Here is a 22,291-nt window from a genome sequence, read left to right as displayed (position 1 = left end):
CTAATAATATAATGAATATAATGTCTACACTTTCCGTGGTCTATTATGTTGATAATATTAATCAAACACCAATACTTGACAAGACTAAATTAAAAATCACTATTCCTGACTGGATCACTTCAGTGACTCAAAAGTGAACAAATTAAAAAAAAAAAAAAAAAAAAAACCTGTACAGCTCATTTTATTTACAGGCTTCCCTCTTTTTTTGCTGTGCTTTTGGAATTTATTTTAATGTAATATAACACTTCTTGATTTTATCTGTGCTCTATAAATGAACTTTACTGACTCATTTATTCCACTGACAGACCGTGCTGGAGGACCTTTAGTCACAGCAATATCAGCTGTACTATCACAGTGTTTGTGGAAATGACAGCGTAGAGCTGATCTTGGCCTAAGCCCTTGACTTGGAGGCCAAACCATGGGGGAGGTGTGAGCGTGAGCCTTGACATCACGCTTGAGTCAGTATCCATCAGCTCCATTATATCTGTAGTGAACCTGACATGCAGCAGATTGTTGATGATGCAGGCCGTGGCCTTCTATGCCAGAAACTATTAGGTCAGACTACTTGAGAGAAGATCACATGCCATTTAATGGGTAGTTCATCCCAAAAAAAAAAAAAATGTCTTCTTTCTGATGAACACAATCAGAGTTTTATTAATAAATATCCTGACGTATCTGAGCTTTATAATGGCAGTGAACGGGGACCAATGAGTATGAGCTGAAGAAAGTGTCTCCATCCATCATAAACGTACTCCACACGGCTCTGAGGCGTTTATAAAAGCCTTCTGAAGCAAAGCAATGTGTTTGTGTAAAAAAAATATTCATATTTAACAAGTTATAAAGTAAAATATCTAGCTTTAGCTAGACCGCCTTCTGCCCAGACCGCCTTATTAATATATCTCCAATTGTGTTCATCAGAAAGAAGAAAGTCATATACACTTAGGATGGCTTGAGGGTGAGTAAAGCTTGGGCTAATTTTCATTTGAAAGTGAACTAGGGGTGTGACGAGATTTCTCGTCGAGGCGAAAAGTAGTCTCGTGATGTTGCCATGACAGAGTGTTAGGATGATTAGGAAAGAATATGCCATCCGCTTTGTTTACTTTACACATCCACTGTCGTTTTGCTTTCTATTTAAATAAAAAACATTTAATTCAGTTGGATAACGGTTGCCACCGCTCCATATTTACAGAGTTACGCGCGATCGCTAAAAGTGAAAGTAAACGCGAGCGCGCGCATTCAAACGCGATGTCAATACCCGCATTTTGAAAGCGGCTCCCTGATGGATACAGATATCTCTCAATATGAAAGCTATTTTAGGCTGGGCAGCGTAGTTGTAACCATCTCTTAGCTCTGTATCAAAGAAAAAATTGGTCTTATTTGCACTTTGGTGGCACTTATTGTAAAGTGTTACCATAAAAAATGAATAACTGTACAGTTTTCTCTTAATCCTATTAAGCACAAACAGTAAGGTTTCATTTGTTAACATTAGTTAATGCACTGTGAACTATCATGAACTAACAATGAATGACTATTAACTAACATAAACAAAGATTAATAAATACTGTAGCACATATATTGCTCATTGTTAGTAGATGAGGTCTCTAACAATATTTGACTAACAATGCAGAATATTTTTTCTAGTCATGTATTTCGCCATTGAGGATTTCTTAAAAATAGTGTGTAAAAATCGTGTCTCGTCTCGTCTCGTGAGATACCTGTCTCGTCACACCCCTAAAGTGAACTAATGCTTTAAAGGCACCAATAACACTTAATCGAAGATCGGACTAGTGTGACGTCTTTTTGAACAAAATCATGCCAAAACAAAGTTCGTTTGGAGTTCGTTTTGGGAGTTTGAAACAACTTGCCAAAGTGAACATTCCAGGAATTAATGTAATAGGTGGGTGTGGCTCTGAGGCTCCGCCTCTTTTTTAATCTTCTCTGGTTTATTTCTTCTGTTCAGTCCATCATGGTCAGACATGAATAAAATGAACACACTGGAGAGCTGCTTTATAGTCGAAAATGAAGTTGAAATTATAATTGAAAGACACTTTTTCATTCGATATTGCAGAGAAAACAGTGGTTACAAAATAAATACCCCATGGTGGTTATTCTTGGGGCTAATATGAAAGAGGTGACATCTAAAGAGGGAAAATATTTACTCCAAATACTCGTTCTGCAAAAAAAGCTATCACCAAAAACTGGCTCCAAAGAGAGCCACCAACCTGTAATAAATGGTTATCTTTAATTAGAGAAATATATAACCTACTCTTGGATTGCAACAGACCTCATTTAAAAAAAGATGGGCAGCCTGGTTAGAAGGAATGGCTTTGGAACTGGGACTGACGGCTTTCCAGGTATGACCAATCTACAAATATATGCCCAGCAATAGTAATACCTATCATTTAAATGAATAAATAAGAAGTCCCACCCTCCTTGGTTGGATTCAAGTATTAATTTATTTATATAGTTTTGTTAATTGTTTTCTATTTTGGTGTCATTGTTTTATTATTCTTTTTTTTTTATATATATATATATATATATATATATATATATATATATATATATATATATATATATATATATATATATATATATATATATATATATATATATATATGATTGTTTGTTTATTTGTTCCCTGTGAAGATTATTGTTGAATAATATTTGTTAAATATGTTTTCTGTTCATGGTTGGTGACTAGGTGGACCTGCAACAAATGTAAAACAGACATGTGATGTATGTTACACATGGGATGTAAGTTTGTTCTCAAAAGGAAAAAATGGAAAATAAAAATTAAGAAAGAGACACTTTTTCATGTTGAATACTGTAAAGCTGCTTGCTTTAAAACAAAAGTGACGTGACTTTATTGGAGAGTCGAATTGCAGAGCTGGTGCAAACATCTGCCGTTATATTTGTTGTGCATTTACTGAAAGGAGAGCGCGCAGCACATATTTACATATTCATCTAAATGCATTGGGATGTTCGTTAACAGTACATCTCTGATCACATATTTCCAACTTGAAAAAATATTTTATTTTAAATGAAAATGATCTCCTTTGTGTTTTAAGGAAAGAAGACAGCATTCAGGTTTGAAACGACATGAGGGCGAGTAAATGACCATCAATCTTATGTATTAATTACGGCAACTACGTCAATCTTCTGTTACGCATATAATGGAGACGTGCGTATAATGTTTATTTAATTTAAAGAAGATAAAAATGGTTTTTCTTTCAGTTTCTTTTTATATCTTCACCATTCATTTGTGCAATATCACAGCTCTTGTGCAGAACTGAAAGATCTCAGTGTTATTTACAGGGTTTCTCTGTTAGTCATTCTCCACACTTGACAGAAGTCTGCATTTCATCAGCCGTGTGTGTGTGTGTGTGTGTGTGTGTGTGTGTGTGCCAGCTCCCTCTTATCAAATACTCAGAGTCTGGCTGAGCAGCACACAATCTCCTCAGCCAACATTCTGACATTTCATCACATTTTTTAAAACGACTTCACAATCATGTCCCTGGTACAGACTATTATGCTGGTTTTTGTCAAGAATGAACAGATAAATACAAAGTAAAGCATTCTCTCCAGTTACAAAAACAACCTACGCTGGCTATTCAATAAAGCGTGCAATAATGCTGTGCATTACATCATCTTGCATTGAGAAGTCAATAAAACCTTGTGAATAAAGGTACTAGAATTAATATTCGCTGTACGCAAGCCAAGGTCACAGCTAATGGAAACGAAGGGCTAATGTTTAACAGAGTTTGCAATCTTGTTCCATACAAAAAAAAAAGAGACCTGTAGAAAAGTATTTGATTTTACCATTACAAATGAGACGCTTAATGGACTAAACTCCTGGTCTGGACGATAATAGTCAATCACTTCACTATCAACCATCTCCTGAAAGACATCGTTTAGTAAAGATTTTATCAGAGCAACAAGCCTGCATTTGATTCGACGAGCCTCTTAACTGCACCTACTGTAGGAAGATGTTCTGGTTATTGAGTTGCAAAGACGCCGTGTTGATTTGCACATCAATGTGCACAAAGCTCTCAGCTCCGTCACTCAAACGACTCTTTGAGCTTCAAAAACGGGCAACTGTTGAGTGGTTAAGCTTCGGTAGAGGTTATCCTGAAGGTGAGCGTGACCTTTTGTGCACGTGTTTGCGCACAGGCTGAGAAACAAAGAAAATGCAAATGGATTAAACGGTGCACGGTGTGAAATCCTCAAAGATGCTTTTCTGTTATGCGTGTGTGCTTTTACACACATTTTTGTCTTCTGGCTGTAGGCTCGTTTTTTTTTCTCTGGCTCTTATCTGGGAGTTTTTATAAATCCTTAAAATAAAGTGCGAGAATGATAAATATTTTAAAACTATTAACTCGCTGTTTGGTGTCAGACCGGCTTTGTATATTAGTCATATTATATAATGGAACTAAAAACCTCTCGAGAATCATCTATTCAGATATTATGAACAAATACTTGTATCTTCAAAGCAAAAACTATTTAAATAAACCGAATTAAGAGCAACAGTCACTAATACAGTTGTATTTACTCTGCAGTACACACTCCATTTTGTGTTTTCTACCATGGGGACTGACTACTAAATAATGTAAAGTTCTTTCCCGCCAGGAAATCCCCTCAGAACTAACAGATCAGCATCATTACTCCAGTCTTCAGGGTCACATGATCCTTCAGAAATATGCTGCTTGAGAAACATTACTGATTATTATCAATGTTGAACACAATTGTGGAAACCCTGACACATTTAAGGATTTTTTGATGAATAGAAAGGCCCAAAAAGTGACAGTAAAGATTGATAAAGGTCAGATAAAGATAAAGGTTATTCATAAATAAATCTTTACTGTCATTTTTGATCAATTTAGTACATCAATACTGAATAAAAATATAATTTTGTTTTAAAAAATGGTATGGTTATATTCCAGTGGTATGTAGTTTGACAACATTCTGAGCTGAACTGACTCTCTTAAATCTTCAGGACTCACGTATCTTGTGTATGTTTTGTGTTTTCACATGTGGTTTCTGTAAATCACAGAGACGCAAACATCAGAAAGTTTTAAATCCAGTCTCTGTCTTTTCAACTGAGCCGCTCTTATCAGTTTTGTGGCCGGGCTGCGATCCAAATCCCGCATTGTACACCGTTTTTTTAAAGCTTGTGTCAGTTAATTAAGATTTGACATATGAGGTTGTGCCTTCATTGGCCTCATTTATTACATTACGCCATTTTAATAGTGATAACGCTTTCTGGAGTTATGAAAGGCGTCGGCTGTGCGAACGTTGTCATGCACATAACACACACACCAACCTACGTCATATTCACTGCACACCAATCTTGCAAAGAGCAGCTACAGATAGGAGTGCATTAGTGACCAAACAATTTTTTGAGTGGCGCTGGTTCCGGAAGTATTCATTCCACTCATTTTTCCCCTTGGGATTTAAAAAAAAAGTCTTTGTTAATGCATTACAGGCCATCATAAGCCAAGCTAATTAGCTATGAGGTGAATCATAACATTACAAACTTCGATTTGAAGCAAAGAAGTATTTGAAAATTGGACAAAAATATAAAAGTACAAGACTGTGTACTTAATGGCTTTACTGAGGGAAAGAACTACAATCCCATGAAGCATTGCAAAAAGCAGAAACCAATTAAAAACAGCGGAAAAACATACTACTCATTTAAAAATGTTGATAACATATATAAAAACAATATATTTTGAGTTTATTCCAAAATATGCACATATATACAAATATTTAGGTATTTTGAGAGCATAGGGAGATCGACTCGATTACGTCGTTAGCAGTGCTTCATGGGAGTGGGCGGAGCTATAGATTTCTTTTGATTGTGGCGACTCTCTGATTGGTGGAATTTTCTGTACAGCATTATGGGTAATGTAGTTTTTCACCATGAATTCTGCTGTTAAACACGATTATTTAAAGAATAAGTTGAAATAATGTGGGCTGACAGCAAATACCATCGATTAACAACCTCTTACCTCACAGTAGGCCTGTCTTTAAAGGTTTATAATATAGATGCACCGATATATCGGCTAATAATCGGTATTGGCCGATAAAAGCACATAAAAACAGCCGATAGTCAGGGCTGATATATCCTGTCAATCAAAAGAGGGTGGGAAAATGCACTGAATTTGTACTTTGTGTAAAGAAAATGCGAAGAAACCAGTTTGATGTTCAATATTAATAGTAATTATATCAATTAATAACATTCAGAAAGTTAAGAAATATTCATTTAATCTTCAGAATTTAGTTAACAGGTGTTAATATTAATGAGTAATGCGTTTGTTTATAACCAATATTTTATTTACATTTCTTTCAACATATAATAATTAAAAATATAATGATTAATTATTAATTATAATGAAATTATCATTAATTTAGAAGAAGGTATAAAAGGCAGAACCCCCAAACTATCGGTATCGTTATCGGCAGATATAACTCGGCTATCCGTGCATCTCTAGTTTTTAAGTTATCATTAAAAATCAATTTCCCTACGGAGAAAACGAATGGAGTTTTTACTTCCGGAACCCAACTGCTGCCACTTGAACGGTAAATTGCTAGTGATGTTCCTCATTTGTAAGCCGCTTTGGATTAAAAAGCATCTGTTAAATGCCTAAATGTAAACGTATACGTAAACAAACAGCATTTATTCACAACGCCATCTCATTAAACGCATGAGAGCGTGCTTTCAAATGAATCAAAGCACTCAGTTGCATGCAGTTCATCATTTGCCTTGATAATAAAGGCAAATCTTGTTGATTAATGGCCTGCACATCGCATCTGACAAGCGTTATCTAAATATTCCTTGTTCCCAATTAACTCGGGGCTGCTTTTAACACTGTATAGACACTCGTCTGGCGCTCACCTCACTCGCCCCGCCCTGCTACTGGAAAGTTAACGACATTCCAGAAGTCCCCAAAGCACGTGACCACGCCCACATTCACTCGTTAACCCAATTATCCTCGCGGTTCCGCTATCTCCACGGAAACGCGTCACTACCTCTACCCTTTCCCCCCCCCCAAGCGAGAGGCCCTGAGAACATCTGCAGAACAAACAAACAGACAGACAGGGAAGGAGGAGGAGGAAAAGGAAGGACACATGCGCATAAACACGTTTTCTCCGGGCAAGGGCTGTCCTGTTTGGCTACAATAGCCGTATTCATATTTATAGAGCGGCTTGGTGAGGCATCTTAAAACTCATTGTGGCTTTGGAACGCCTCCTACCAATGCTCTCTAATTTAGGCTCTTATTATAGCATGGCGCACGCAAGCACATAAATTTGGGACAGAAAAGCGCTCGTCATTTTGAGGGAAAAAAAGCATTCAATCAAGCTGCGGGTTTCTCTGAGATACCCGATCACAAACTGCCATTTGCACATATAAAACCACACCCGTAAAAAAATATTACACTACAGCCTGTTATAAAGCCATAAATGTCCACATATCCAGCTGTAAAATATAGTTTACGTGTCTCTCTTCCTGTGTCTCTCTCTCTCTCTCTCTCTCTCTCACAGGTATGGAGTGATTTCCCCTCCCCCACCAGACTGTTGGAGCCGCATCTTAATTAGCGAGGGAGACCGAGAGAGAGAGAGAGACAGAACGAAAAAGAGCAAGCAGGGAAAGAGAAAGGGGTGAATGACAGAATGAGAGGGGCAAAGAAAAGGGAGAGACCAGAGATACGGCTGTGACGGAGATGTGCTCTGCCGTTGTCATGGTGACACTGTGGAGAACAGGTAGAGGAACACAGTCTCCTGGGAAAGAGCAGCGAGCCCCGACAGTCTCCACCTTTCTGTTTCCACCTCTCTCAGCAATTCATCCCTCTCTCTGCTCTCCTTTCGTGGCTGTACGAGTACAGATCCTAAAATGGGTTTCTACTTTCTACAGTACAATGTTAGAACTTGTAATAGTAAATCAAAGCTTGTTCGTCCAATTACCTCACAGATCAAGTATTCCGGGTTGAGTAGAGGTGAATGACAGAATGAGAGGCGGGAATTTGTGGCATAATGTTGATTTACCATTAGAATAATTTTGAATCAACCCTCTTTTGCTTTTTTGCTAAAAAAAATAAATACAACAATAATATATATATATATATATATATATATATATATATATATATATATATATATATATATATATATATATATATATATATATATATATATATATTTATATATAATTATAAATACATATATATATATATATATATATATATATATATATATATATATATATATATATATATAGTATGTATTTATAAATTATATATATATTTTTAAATGAATTATATATTTTTATATGTATTTATAAATTATATTTACTCAAATAATTTATATATATATATATATATATATATATATATATATATATATATATATATATATATATATATACAAATAAATATTTAAATTTTATAAATTTAATTGATTTGTATTATATAAATAAATAAATGTATATATTATATACATAATTTATATAATATATTTATTTGTATTATATATAATTTATTTAAATATTAAATATTGATTTGTATATATATATGTATATATATATATATATTTATTTAAATATTATATATTTATTTATTTGTATTTACATACACACACCTATATATAAATTATTTAAATATTATATATTTATTTATTTGTATTATATAGACATATATAATTAAATTTTATATATTTATTTGTTATTTATTTACCTATGGGTTCCCTTTTATTGTACATAGTTTGTTTTAAGTGTTAAAAATACTTGTATGCTAATGCTAACTTAGCAAAATATGTGCATTTTAAAAATTCAATAAAAAGTTGATCACAAAAAAAAAAGCAGGAATAAAGGTTACGATGAGGCACTTACAATGGAAATGAATGGGGCTCATTTTTAAAGGATTTAAAAGCAGAAATGTGAAGCTTAGAATTTTAAAAAAAGAGCTTAAATTAATTCTTCTGTAAAACTTGTTCTCATCATTTCTATGGTCGTTTTAAGGTTTAAGGCATTACATTGTTATGCCAACAAAGACTTTACACAGAAAAGATAAGCAAGCTATTTTTTCACAGATTTGCATCTCATGGCTTATACTGTTGAAACAATGAGTATTTTAATGTTTACAGATCGATCGGCGCCATTCACTTCCATTGTGAGCGCCTCACTGTAACCCAGTGTTTTGCTAAAAGGATGAGTCGAAATTATTTTTTGTAGTAACCAACATTATGTATTCCTTCAAATGAAAGCTTGAAGATTTTCCCAACTAAATAAATGAACGACACACGTGTGACAACGATTTGACCCAGATTTCACCTACCTGCATCCATCATCTTCAGGTTATCGGGCAGGAGGCGGCTGATGGATGCGAGGAGGTCAAAGGGAGGTGAGCGTGATGTGGTTCATTTAGTTTATGTGAAGCAGGTGGGCTGATAAGGTGAACCTCCTCGGCTGACACCTCTAAATTAAATGCTTTCACACTAGAACACTGTGCCATTTGGTGGACCTGATAATGTTTTTTCTTTAGTGACACTACTCTTCAGCTGGAAGCCTTGGGAAATGCGCTTATTATGTCAACATTGAATTACTAGTGTTTGATGCAAGACCGTGGCTAGGACTGAGATTTGCTTTGAGAAATTTAGAGCGGGAAAGTGTTACCACAAACAGTTAGACTGGCCGTAAATAGAAGTGTCAGAGAACATGTATTGTTAAAATGGGATCAAATTCAAAACATTCAAATTTAAATGCAGAACTTGTTTTTGAGAACTTTATCAGATGCTCTTTGTGTAGGAAAAAGTCACATATGGGGCGGTTCACACAGAGAGCGTTTTTGCAGGTCTAGAGACGCTGCGAAACACGAGGCACGAACGCAGCGGTTAAACACGTCTGTCTAGGGCTTGTATGTTTACATTGTAAAACAACTGTAAAAGAAGTAGAATAAAAGGGCCAGCTTTTGTCTTTCAAAGCTTGTGCACAATGCCGAAGCCAACTGTTGTCTGATTAATGTTTGGGGCAATGACGTGACGAGTCATTTTTTTGTCCAAAGGCCTTAATAATAACAAAAAAAACAAAGATATGACATCCAAAGTATGCAAGGTAGTAAAACTAGATCTCTTTTATTGAATCCAAAAGGTTTTAATTATATTTTGCTACATGTAAAGGTATTTTAAAGATTGTGAAGTGTCAAAAGGTCATTCGGTTTAACCGTACAAAGGCCAATACAGCCATTTAATTTGTGATTAAAATAACCTAAAATGTAATAAATGTATATATTTTTATTCTGGCATGATTTTATAACATCATATATCAATAGTATAGTGCAAAATGGCGTTAAAATTACGTGTAGAAGTCGTTGCTTTGTTATGAGAATGTCCGGAAAAATGAATTTCATTGATGTCATTCGGAGTAACCGATATAAAGGGACCATTTTGGATCAAGTCATGTGATCAGTATCATGTGACAGGATGTGACATCATTCAGACGTCTGCAAAGGACCGCATGGTCATGAAACAAATTAACTCTCTTTTAATTATTTGAAAAATTCATGTTTTCACTTGCTCATACGCAAACATCAGGTCATTCGGTGCAACCGCTATAAAACACGGAAAATGTTGTAATATTTTAAAAACTTGTACTAAATATAAAATGTTTAATTGTCCTTTTGCTAGATATCAGCCTGTTAGCATTGTTTGAAAATATCGTCATTCGGTATAACCAAAAGCGTCATTCGGTAAAACCAAAATTTTGGTTAAACCAAAAGACTTTTTGTGACAAATTTTGTCTATCTTGTAAAACAAAAATGACAAAAGCAATGTTAAATGATTATAAAAACCACATAATCTCACTGTTAACACTTAATAAATCTTAAAAATTAATTATATCTCCATTATATATTTTTGTTTTACACTTTTAAAAACCTGATTTGTCAATGACCCATTTACATGCTGGACAAAACCAAGCTACAATCGCATTATCGGACTAACGCCCCTACTGAAGCAATATCAGTCAGACTAAAGTGTTTATGACATTTTAAAGAGACACATGATCGCTTTAGTCAGACTGAAACTGAATGCTAATGAAGTGCATGTAAACATGTATTACCGAGACTAAATTCTCTCTCACATTTGTCTCTTGAGAGAATAATTGCCAAGAGCCAACGTCTGTGATCAAATGTCACAGATGAAGTCATATATTGCTCATCAGATTCTTCCAAAACCAAATGATCCATGTTGTGCAACTGGATTTTGCTCGGGTGTGTCATAACTAACCGACTGTTTTTGCTGAAATCTCACCCTGTTATGTTGAAGGTCAGAGACCCGCCCCAAAGACCACCTCTGATCATTCCAAACGGGACGGAAGTTGACTTTCAAACTGTAGGGTCATTATCTCAGCAGGGATCTGGGTCACCAGAGCTGTTAACACCCTCATGCCGAGAGACGCATCCACACGCGTTGATTCTCCAGCAACTGGAAAACGACTAAGATGCCGACTTTACCGTATGCCAACGATTGTGGCTAATTTTAACACTTTTAGGAGACAATGTGGATGCTTAAATGGGTCAGTTCATCAGCTCTCGTGTTGTTCAAAACATGCATGACTTTCTTTTGAGGATCACAATAGGAGATATTTTGAAAAATGTCCCAGTATTTTTTGCCCATACACTGAAAGTCAATGGGGTCCAATGCTGATTTGAATCGAATCGTGAGGTACCAAAAGATTCCCATCTTTCCAGAGGGATGCAACAAGGGTGAATAAATGATGACAAAATTTTCATTTTTGGCTGAACTAAACATTTCGGCTCTAATCCCACATTGGTTTATTTTCCCAAGCAATGCTAATCCTTCTCACAGGCCAAACAGACTTTGAACGTGGCGTGTCCCCATCAAAACTTTAAACTTTCTAGCTCTTGTGAGTCTGGTAAAGCGCAAGCCCTTTATACAGCTGAGCGAGAAAGCCAGCAGCAGAAACTTCCTGTGTCAAATTGCTTCACACATTCCTCTCTACTCATTTTCTCTCATTCCCTCCTCCTCATCTCCCTCCCTTTCTATGGTTGTCTTTGTCGTCTACAGCACAAAACACTGATTCAGTGCTGAACCCAGGAGTCCAACATGATCCTTTAAAACACACACATAAACGCAGGAGCTCTCAAGAGTGGATGTGTCCATTAGCTCAATTCCCAGATCTAAATTAAACTCCATCTCTGGCACACAAAGCAGGAAAGGATATGACACCACTGACCTGATCCACATCAGACTTCCGTTTGAAGTGGCCACAACAGCTCAACCAATCATGCATTATGCTAAAAGTGTGCTGATTCATTTTAAGTGGGCAACATGGGTGTGAAATTAACACTCAGCCAAATGTGGGTATTTTTGCACAGTAAAGCGTGTGAATTAGCTCGTCGGCCAGCCGACTGTGACTTGTAAGAGATCTTAGATTGACACTTGACAAGTGATCCCACAGACACACTTGAAGAAACACATTTGATTATATCTTGATGAACAGGCAAAACAAAAGCTGTTAAACTTCCTGTGTTCGGATGTTCACCAGCCTCAGCGCGGTTTTTCAACGAATTTTGTCGCTCGATATTAACTCTCAGACCATCTCAGGGGTAAAGTTTGTTTTAAATCTACACTGTGATTTGCTTATAAAGTTAATGGAGGTTCAGTTGTTTGCTGCTAAAAGGGGTCAGTATGAACTGGCTTCAAAAAACCAACAACAACATGAATGGAAAGACCTAAAGTGGACCAAAATGAGATCCAAGTTCACTTTCAAGGTCATGAGTGCAATGAATGTCATTTTAGCCCACTTAAAGGGGTGGTTGATAATGATTTCACTTTTTTAACTTTAGTTAGTGTGTAATGAGCATAAACAACATCATCAAAGTTACGATATTTTCTTTTAAAGAATTCTCTGTTTAAGGACTACAACAAACGGCTGGTAGGGACTACAACAAGCTTCTTCCTGGGTTAGTGACATCACTAACCCTAAAATTTACATAAACCCCGCCCCCGAGAACTTACAACAAAGGGGGTGAGGCCATGTTGGGCTGCTTTAGAGAAGAGGAAGAGTTGTTGTAGTAGAGTGTTGTTGACACGCCGGACTGCTTCACAAACGAGGGTCAATTCAACGCTGGATTTGCTCAAAAGATTGAATCAACTCCACAGGAACTACATAAATTTATCCACTAACCATTCAGAAACATCCAGTTTCATTCTAAAAGTTGTAATTTCTTCCTGGAGTCTCTCGACTCCGGTTTGAACAATGTAAGGCTGAACACTGTCGTCATTTTGGCTGTGTGAGATTCTCCAGCTTTGTTGTTGTTGAGCAACCAAAGTGCGAGCTGTTAAAGCTCCGCCCTCTTCTGGAAAGCTGCCCAGCTCATTTGCATTTAAAGGAACACACACAAAAACGGTGTGTTTTTGCTCACACCCAAATAGGGGCAAATTTGACAAGCTATAATAAATGATCTGTGAGGTATTTTGAGCTGAAACTTCACAGACACATTCTGGGGACACCAGAGACTTTATTACATCTTTAATATTTTGCGCAACCTTTACAATAATGGTCAACTATAAGCTATCTCAATAGAGTGCAATAGTCGGAAGTAAAAAAAAAATACTAATTCACCTCATAGCTCATTCATGGTTTATAATTCTTAAACTAAGACTTTTAGTCTTAAATAGTAAAAATGAATGGGAAAATATACTCCCTGAACCAAGGCTGCTGAAAAAAAAAAATGGATGTTGGCATGGATTTAAGACCACCAGTAGTTTATCATCGCCAGTCAATTGTTTAAAAGAATGTCTTTGGGCTCAACACAAGTGTGCTCAGCAGCATAAAAAGTCACAGTCAAGAGCTCTGTTCTAATTTTCTTAAAGGATTTCATGCATTTCCTCGCGCGCACTGCTCAAAGGTAAATACACGTCTCGAGGTGGATCCTGTGTTCCGCTAGTTGTAGTCTCAAACAAACAGAAAAAAAAAAAAAAAACGTGAATGAATTTGATACCCTTCTAAATCTGGGTTCCTCTGGTTGTCCTCGCGCGCAGCCAAAACCAATGACGTCATCCCCCCGCAGCCTGCTGCCCCTCCACACCCCACCTCCGGCGATCTCCGGCCAATATCATCCACTTTCAAAGCTCGGCCAACACCTCCGCCTATTACCTGCTCCAGACCATTATAATGCAGCCCTGCTGTAATTACCAGGCAATGTCTGGAGCCCACCGATCACTCCTGACCTCAAAGAACGCGGTACGTGTGGAGGGACCACCGACAGGGACAAAAGGCTCGTAATTAAACCCTAATGAGATGCGACGCGTTAATTATAGTTTATCATGACGCGCGCGCAAGCTTCACGCCAACATAATCAGACAACCGGGGAAGGTGGCTAACGGTGCGTCCGTGACCCACAACACCAATACACACCCACATCCACACCAAAATGGCCAAACAAGGCAAAGGTGCTCAGGAGAAGCCCGCACCGTAGGTCGCTTTCTCCAGCGCACTCACAGCGCTCCCCAGGCCGCCAGAGACGCGCTGTCTGCGGTCAGCCGAGAGAATGTGGGTCGCGTCCAAGATTTACAACCAAGCAGCAACACGGCTACTGTCGACTAATTAATGACATTACAATTCACACTCTCTCATAACGATTACCGCAAGCGCGCACGAACATAATCCCGAATGTTGGACATGTTGTGAGCGCGTGTGACCGGCGGTAAGTCGCCCTCTCGTAACAATAGATCACAATAGAGTGTCATTCTTACCAGTGCAGTCTGCGCCAGCAGCAGCAGCGCGAGCGCCATCCAGCACGGGAGCTTCATGGTGCTCCGAACGCAGCAAAACACGGGGCTCGCGCTCTCGTCTCCCCGCTCCTCGTTAAGGTAACTAGGTAGGAGTAAACCTTTCGTTTTCGGTATCCAACTTTAAGGCAGGCGCTTTTGTCGGCACATCCGTCTGCCCGTGATCGCGTCAAATCCCCGCAAAACCACGCGAAGACCGAGGAGGAGTAGCAGCAGCGCGCGCGCACGGCCTCTTGTGATTTCCTCCCCTCTGACTCCAGTGGTTGAGACTTGATGGATGTGGAAGCAGGGAAGACCAGAACTCCTCTCTCTCTCTCTACACACACACACTCTCTTTCTCTTCTCTACGCTATGGCGTGTGTGAGAAGAGGACGGGCATTGGCTGGATTTTCCTCGTGCGGTTGAGGATGCCCCCTGCAGCCCAGTCAAGCATCGGCGTCTTCCCTGCCTCTCCCTTCTTCTCCTCCCATATCGCGCTTTCCATCAAAGCCTCCCGAGAACTTGCGTATCATTTTTTTTTTTGGGTCTGTACTAGTAGACATGTGTTTTTGATATACCTCTGAAATAATTTCATGCTACTGTTTGGACTCCTAGTGCATCTTAAAAAGGGCATTAAGGGCTTTTAAGAATCAGAATCTGATTCAGATTTATTGGGAAGTCTGTTTTTACACACACAAGGCATTTGTCTTGGTCACAGAAGCAGCTTCCAGTGCACAGAAACAACAAGGATTTTTAATAATAAATTTGCTCATATATAACTCAAAGGTCTTTCTAAGAGTGTTTGGTGCATAAGAAACAAGCATGTCTTGCATGAGTATGGGTGGGATTCCTTCAGATTATACATTATTCAAGACATATTATGTGTTTATGAAAGTCTGATGCTCTGAGCTCAGTTATTGGGCGGTAAAGATCACAGCTCAAAACTGTGTCTCAGACACTATGCATATAGAGATATGTATAAATGGACCATGAATACCTTGGGAAATGTTACTTAACCCTATAAAGCCTACTGTATCATTTTCTGAGAAACATACACAATCAATGCCAGGTGATTTATAATGATTCATTAATTAAAGTAAACGTAAGAGTAACTTTTATATTGTTATTCATATTTCAAGATAAACATTCGCTGGACTGAAGCAACTTAGGTTTATTTGATTTTTCATGCATCAATTTTTAGAAAAATCATGTTAAAATGTATCAGATATGAAACAAAAGACTTCTAAGGAAGGTTTATATGTTTATATCTCTCAATCGTTATTGTATTGCATTGCATTATATGTTTTGCCCCCATAATTATATTACTATATAATCTATAAAACTGATGTTTTTCCTTCTCGACTGTGAGCTCCATATTCTCTCAATATCACATATGGGCCACAAAAGCCTGATGTATCAAATGAGATGACAAAACACATGCAAATTTATTTTAGATTTTCTTTTACATTTCGTCAAAAGGTTTAATTAACTGTTCCATTTTTTTAAATTGTTTTTTTTTTTTTTTACTAGTATTCAATATTCATTGTATTTTTGTGATGGAACAAAGAACTGGGTTTTAATCTTCTGATTGGTTTTTAAAGGGTTAGTTCACCCAAAAATGAAAATGTCATTTATTACTCACCCTCATGCAGTTCCACACCCGTAAGACCTTCATTAATCTTCGGAACACAAATTAAGATACTTTTGTTGAAATCCGATGGCTCAGTGAAGCCTGCATAGGGAGCAATGACATTTCCTCTCTCAAGATCCATTAATGTACTAAAAACATATTTAAATCAGTTCATGTGAGTACAGTGGTTCAATATTAATATTATAAAGCGACAAGAATATTTTTGGTGCGCCAAAAAAAAACAAAATAACAACTTATATAGTGAAACACTGCTTCAGGAAGCTTTAGTACATTAATGGATCTTGAGAGAGGAAATGTCATTGCTCCCTATGCAGGCCTCACTGAGCCATCGGATTTCAACTAAAATATCTTAATTTGTGTTTTGAAGATGAACGAAGGTCTTACGGGTGTGGAACGGCATGAGGGTGAATAATAAATGACATTATTTTCATTTTGGGGTGAACTAACCCTTTAATCTTTTTATCGTTCATCAGCTGGAAACGAAATCACACTGAAAGTTGTTGTGTAGACTTACCATAGAATTAGAACAATTAAAACTTTATAGTTACAGCCATCATCTGTGGTGTGAACGGCTTTTAGTCACCTTTGAAAAGTACAAGATTTCCAAATGCACATCTGTCAGACGCTTTTATCTAAAGAGATTTGCAGTGCATTTGAGATATGCATTTTGTCATAATGTGTTCCCTGGAAAGATGTTATGCAAGTTTAACATTTCAAAACCACTCATGAGAATGCAATTTCTAAAGAAATCCTTCACCTAGGCGTATCTGCTATACGTTCATTAAGACAATATCCTCAGGCCATGTCATTAAGAAACTTCAATTTATTGCTTAATATCATTTGTGTTTCATTTAAAAGGACCTATTATGCCCTTTCACAGTCTTGATTTTATTTTAGGCTTAACTAGAATAGGTTTTCATGCTTGAATGTTCAAAAACACATTATTTTTCACATATTTGAAACTCCTCTCATCCCAGTCTGTCAGTAACGCTCCGTTTAATTCCTGTCTCTATGAAGCTCCTCCTTCTGAAAAGCACACTGTGCTCTGATTGGTCGGCTGGACCAGTGTGTTGTGATTGGTCAAGCGCTTCGAGATTGTGAAATGTCCCGCCCCTTTACCTTAACTGTGAGTTTCAACCATAGACTGTAAAAAAGTATGGATGACGCACCTCCACTCCCTTCTATTGTTACTATATAACAATTCTACTGCAGAATCGGTTAGTACAGTTTACAGCAGGAACAACTCATTATGTCAGTGTGAAATAAACATTTATAGAAATGTAGAAATTAAAGTTAAAGCTCCAAACTCCTCCGAAAAAGTCTGTTGGTGCCTCAGTGACTACTTGGCTCAGAGAAGCTGTCATTCACAGCTGTCAATAACCCAAACATTTTTTTTTTTTTAAACACTTGAACTTACATCAGCATGATAAAAACGTAAAATGACAGAAACTATCTTTAGAAAAAAATTATTTGAAGTGTAATTTAATTGTTTAGTTTGTCTCACGTCCCATTACATTACATGGAGAGTTTTTGCGACCTATACTGGGACCAACCACCTGGGGGCGACAGAGACGCTTTGTCTTCACTTTTCAGGACTTTTCGACACTTAGAATGAGTCCGAAATCACGTACTGTTGAGTAGGTAGTACATTTGAATTTAAATTTACTTCACGACCGTTGAAAAAATACATTCTATATAGTATGAATGAATCCGGACGTACTACATCCGCTATGTAGTTACTGTCACATGACCTACCAGCGTCAGTTACGTCCCTTCATCTCTATTCACAAATCCTCTCCCGTGGCCTCATGGGATAGTAAAGTGTCCTAAAGTGTACTTTTCGCCTATCGTTTTTGAATACTATGAATTCGGTCATAATACTCTGTTTTTCACGTACTATACAGTGCACAGCATAAATTAGTACACCCCCTCTGAACAAATGCAAAAGATGTATTTTCATTATGATCACTAATACAATTCATTGAAAGATGGTAAAACTAAAATGTATTAAACATATACATAATAAAAACTGAGAAATATATGTCATTAATAGCCATAAAATAAGTAAATTAGCCAATTTTGTTGAAATTAAGGATTGCAGAAATGAGTACACCCTAGATTTAATTCAACAAATGTATAATATTCTAGCACTTAGTATGCCCTCCATAATTTTGAATATACTGCTCTGACCCTTCTTGGCACGAAGTGTACAAGTTCATGACAAATTGTCACATCTGTCCTGTTTAACTCCTGGATGACGAGCTCCTTAAATGCCTTGATCTTTAATGAGGAGTGTTGCTCAACTCGTCTCGACAGAATCCCTCACAGGTGCTCAAGAGTGTTAAAAATTAAGTGAAATACACATCCACAGAAGGTTTTTCACCTTGGGAGAATGCATATCCTCATTGTCATGTTGAAAAAATGCCCAACAATGCAGGGAATGAGGAGAGGGTAACATCTTCTGTTTCAAGTTTGTGTATTAAATTACACAGTGGTGTGGGAATTCATGACAGCATTGATAAAGCACAACTCCCTCACACCTTCAGCACTCATACATCCCTATATAAGAGCTTTACCTCTGAACTTTACTGTGGGAACCAGGCACTTCTCACTGTACTCCTCCTCTAGCAACACCAGAACATTCTGGATGCTGTTAGATCCAAAATGATTGATTTGGTCTCATGAGAATCTATATTTTGTAAATATGGGCTTTGGAAATGGCTGACTTTATTGTGCTTTGGCTACAGTAGGTAGTTCCAGTGAGAAAAACAAGCATGCATGTAATTTCTGCAGGCTGCATTACTCTGTGAGATAAAGAGTCACTCTTTTCATAGCTTTTGCTGGCTCTGAGACACTCGCTTGGTATTTCCAAAGACTATAGAATAACACAAGACGTGTCACTCGTATTGTTTTGAATGGGAGAAAGTGTAACGCGCAATATGGCGGAATAAGTCCCGCCTTCTAAAGCCAAGAGCCAATCGCTGACTGGTAAAGTCATCGCGTCACTTCAGCGGCCGTTAGAATCACCGGTTTCTATAGAAACAGTCAGACGCGCGCCTCCGAAGAGACGCGCATTTAGGTCTGCGCATGCGCATTAGCTTGATCCAGCCTGAAAAAATACAGCTTTTTTGTCATGATTCGAGCGTTTAGAAACTAAATGTATGAGTTGGTTGTTGTTAGATTTCATTGGTGATTTCAAATATGAAATTTAATCGTAAGGTTGGCGAACAGTTTTGGAGAATCTGATGTTTCCCCATTCAAAGAGATTGCAGGATGCCCAGGATGCCCGAGAGGCGTTTCAAAGATGGCCGCCGAGTGAAATGACTTGTCTTTGGTATTTCTCTTGCGCTTTGTCTAGCCAAAAAAATCCCTCATCACTAAATGAAAGCCTAAAATGAAGGCCTGATTATTTCAGGGGCCTTGTCACAAGTCCATTGTTTTTGAATTTCTGTTACTTTTGCTGTATTTTCACACTTAAAACAATGATTCAGTAATCCTCTTGTAGCACTGTCCTCTTTTGTGCTAAGAATTAAGTCTCCTGACAGTTCTCTCCCAAGTGCTTCCATTGTTGTCCGCATTAAGTCTGAGAATGATTCAGTGGGCTATATAACACTTTTAATTGTCAAGAAGTTACTTCTCTTTAAATGTTTTTGTTCAACATACTTACCTGTTGAACAAACATTGCCTTAAACTTAAAACAAAATAAAAAAAATTCTGGTGTATTTAGTAACTTTTAGGAGGGTGTACTCATTTCTGCTATATATTTTATCACCTTGATAAAATCTTATTTTCCTGAATAAATTTCTTTCAGACTTGCTGGAACATTATATCTCTAAAGAATCCTAACATGTCTTCTAAGTAATTGAGCAATTGCTGACTTTCAGAAGTTTCAGAGGGGGTGTACTCATTTATGCTGTGCACTGTATAGTAGAGAAGTATTAGATTTCAGATGCACTAACTACAAACAGGCCCCGCCCCTTTATATTGCATAGCCTTATGCGGGAATTATTTAAATGAGTAATAGTGACATGTGCGTTCCCAGAAGAAACTCAAGACTACAATGGAGGTGTTTCCTTTATCATGCTCAAAATTACACACACACAAAAAAAGCTGAAAATGTAAATTTATATTATTTTCCTCTTTAGCAGCATGTACATTTAAGTTGTGAAACTAGAGCAACTAAAATGAGTCCAGAAGTCTTGAGATTTAATAGAGAACAGCTTATAATCATCACAGTCCTGAACACAAAACAAGCACATTGAAAGAAAGAGTCAGAGTCCGTTGTGAAATTTTGAAATTTTTTCATTGTTTTGTTTCAAAATAAAGATCACACGTTGTTTAGAGACAATCTACAACTGGAGTTACAAAAAATAGTTGCCCAGGCAGAAAGCACACACAGCATCTGTTACCTATACACATTATGGTTACAAGTGTGCCTGCATAAAGAGAATCATAGGAAATATACACAAGGCTGTTTAAATATACACCAGAGAGTGTTCCAAATCAAAAACCAATGGCCAGTATGTTACAATCACTTACAAGTAGACAAAAGAATGGCAAATCTGTACACACCTCCGACTCTGACCCAGGGCAGTCGAGCGCGTCACACACATACACACAAACGCGCTTGCTGCTACCTGCCCAGGAGCCAGGGAGGGACTATAAAAGATCTTAAAAAAAGAAAGGGATGAGTGGAGGTGAAAAAGAGGTGGCTGGTGAATGGCTAAAAGCAGAGTGCGCACTTTTCTCTGTTCTTTGTACATCTATGCAGTAATAATTCAAAGGGCTTCAAAACCAACAAAAAATCTGATATTACAATTTACAATATATAACAACTTAACTCAGAAACCACAACCAAAGAGGTGAGAATTTACACTGAAATGCACAAGATTTTCTTTTTTCCATTTTGTCGTTTTTTTTTTTTTCTCCTCATACCAAAAAAGGGCTGAAGAAGCAAGTCCACATTTACATTAGCGAAGGTTTACAAATGTACAATTATACAATCAGAAGTATGTAATCACTACAGGGGAAGATTATAGATACAGATTGGACATCAAAAACCAGAAAAACTACAAAGTTTTATATATATATTTATATATATATGCAAAGGTCTACACCAAGTATGCACTAAATAGTTTATAGAAGCAAGACCAAAAACGTCTCCCATGCTAAATGTCTGCGTGTTAGCAATCAAGTGTTAGTGATAATGTATGTGTGTGTGTGTGTGTGTGTTATGAAAGAATATGCGAGTTAGAAAGGTGTTGAAGCAATAAAGTGTGTTTGCGCAAGCCTACATGATAACGTGGGATAAATCAAATATTCTCTCATTTCATACAGGACCAAAAAAGGACCATCATTTAGGTAGTAGATTGAAAAAAAAACGGAAGAAATGCTAAAAGGGAGAGGAAAAACGAACACAAAAAAAACAGGTCACAACAACCTGGCGATGATTCAGCGATGAGGGGAAGGTTTCGGCGACTCCACCCCAACCTCCCTATGTCGTCGGGTGTGGACAAACACGCTCACACACACGCACGCGCGCACACACAGACGGCCATCCTAGAGGAGTTATGGGAAAGGTTTACATGATGCCATTAGGAGGTGCACAGAGCGGGCCGAGGTCAACGCCATTCTTCATGTAGTACTTCTCCAGCTTGGCCAAAATGTGCTTTCCGTACGTGTACTTCCTCAGCGTTGCAATATGGGGCCGGATCTACACAAAAACAACCAAAATCAATCTCAAAACTCACATCACAATTCTTTGACACTTTGGCATGGGGGTGGGCGATATGACCAAAAACTTTTTTCACGATATGAGATATATTTGATCATTTAAGCGCAGATAAGAGAACT

At 37.4% G+C, this 22,291-nt stretch overlaps 2 protein-coding genes across 4 annotated transcripts in view; both read right to left on the bottom strand.

Annotated features, from left to right (window-relative positions):
* Positions 1-15,248, bottom strand: part of sdc3 (syndecan 3) — a 40,026-nt gene extending 24,778 nt beyond the window's left edge. Inside the window, exon 1 of the mRNA XM_048201724.1 lies at positions 14,773-15,248. Within this exon, the coding sequence (XP_048057681.1) occupies positions 14,773-14,829 (57 nt within the window). The 5' untranslated portion in view covers positions 14,830-15,248. The remainder of the gene's footprint in view (positions 1-14,772) is intronic.
* Positions 15,249-20,722: 5,474 nt separating this feature from the next.
* pum1 (pumilio RNA-binding family member 1) overlaps positions 20,723-22,291 on the bottom strand; it is a 28,503-nt gene continuing 26,934 nt past the window's right edge. For all 3 annotated transcript variants that reach the window (XM_048201721.1, XM_048201722.1, XM_048201723.1), the window contains exon 22: positions 20,723-22,151. In XM_048201721.1, coding sequence (XP_048057678.1) covers positions 22,020-22,151 — 132 coding nt within the window. In that variant the 3' untranslated portion in view covers positions 20,723-22,019. The remainder of the gene's footprint in view (positions 22,152-22,291) is intronic.

Source organism: Megalobrama amblycephala, linkage group LG9, assembly GCF_018812025.1.
Source record: "Megalobrama amblycephala isolate DHTTF-2021 linkage group LG9, ASM1881202v1, whole genome shotgun sequence".
In the NCBI taxonomy this organism is placed as follows: Eukaryota; Metazoa; Chordata; class Actinopteri; order Cypriniformes; family Xenocyprididae; genus Megalobrama; species Megalobrama amblycephala.
This window is presented reverse-complemented; position numbering and strand designations above follow the sequence as displayed.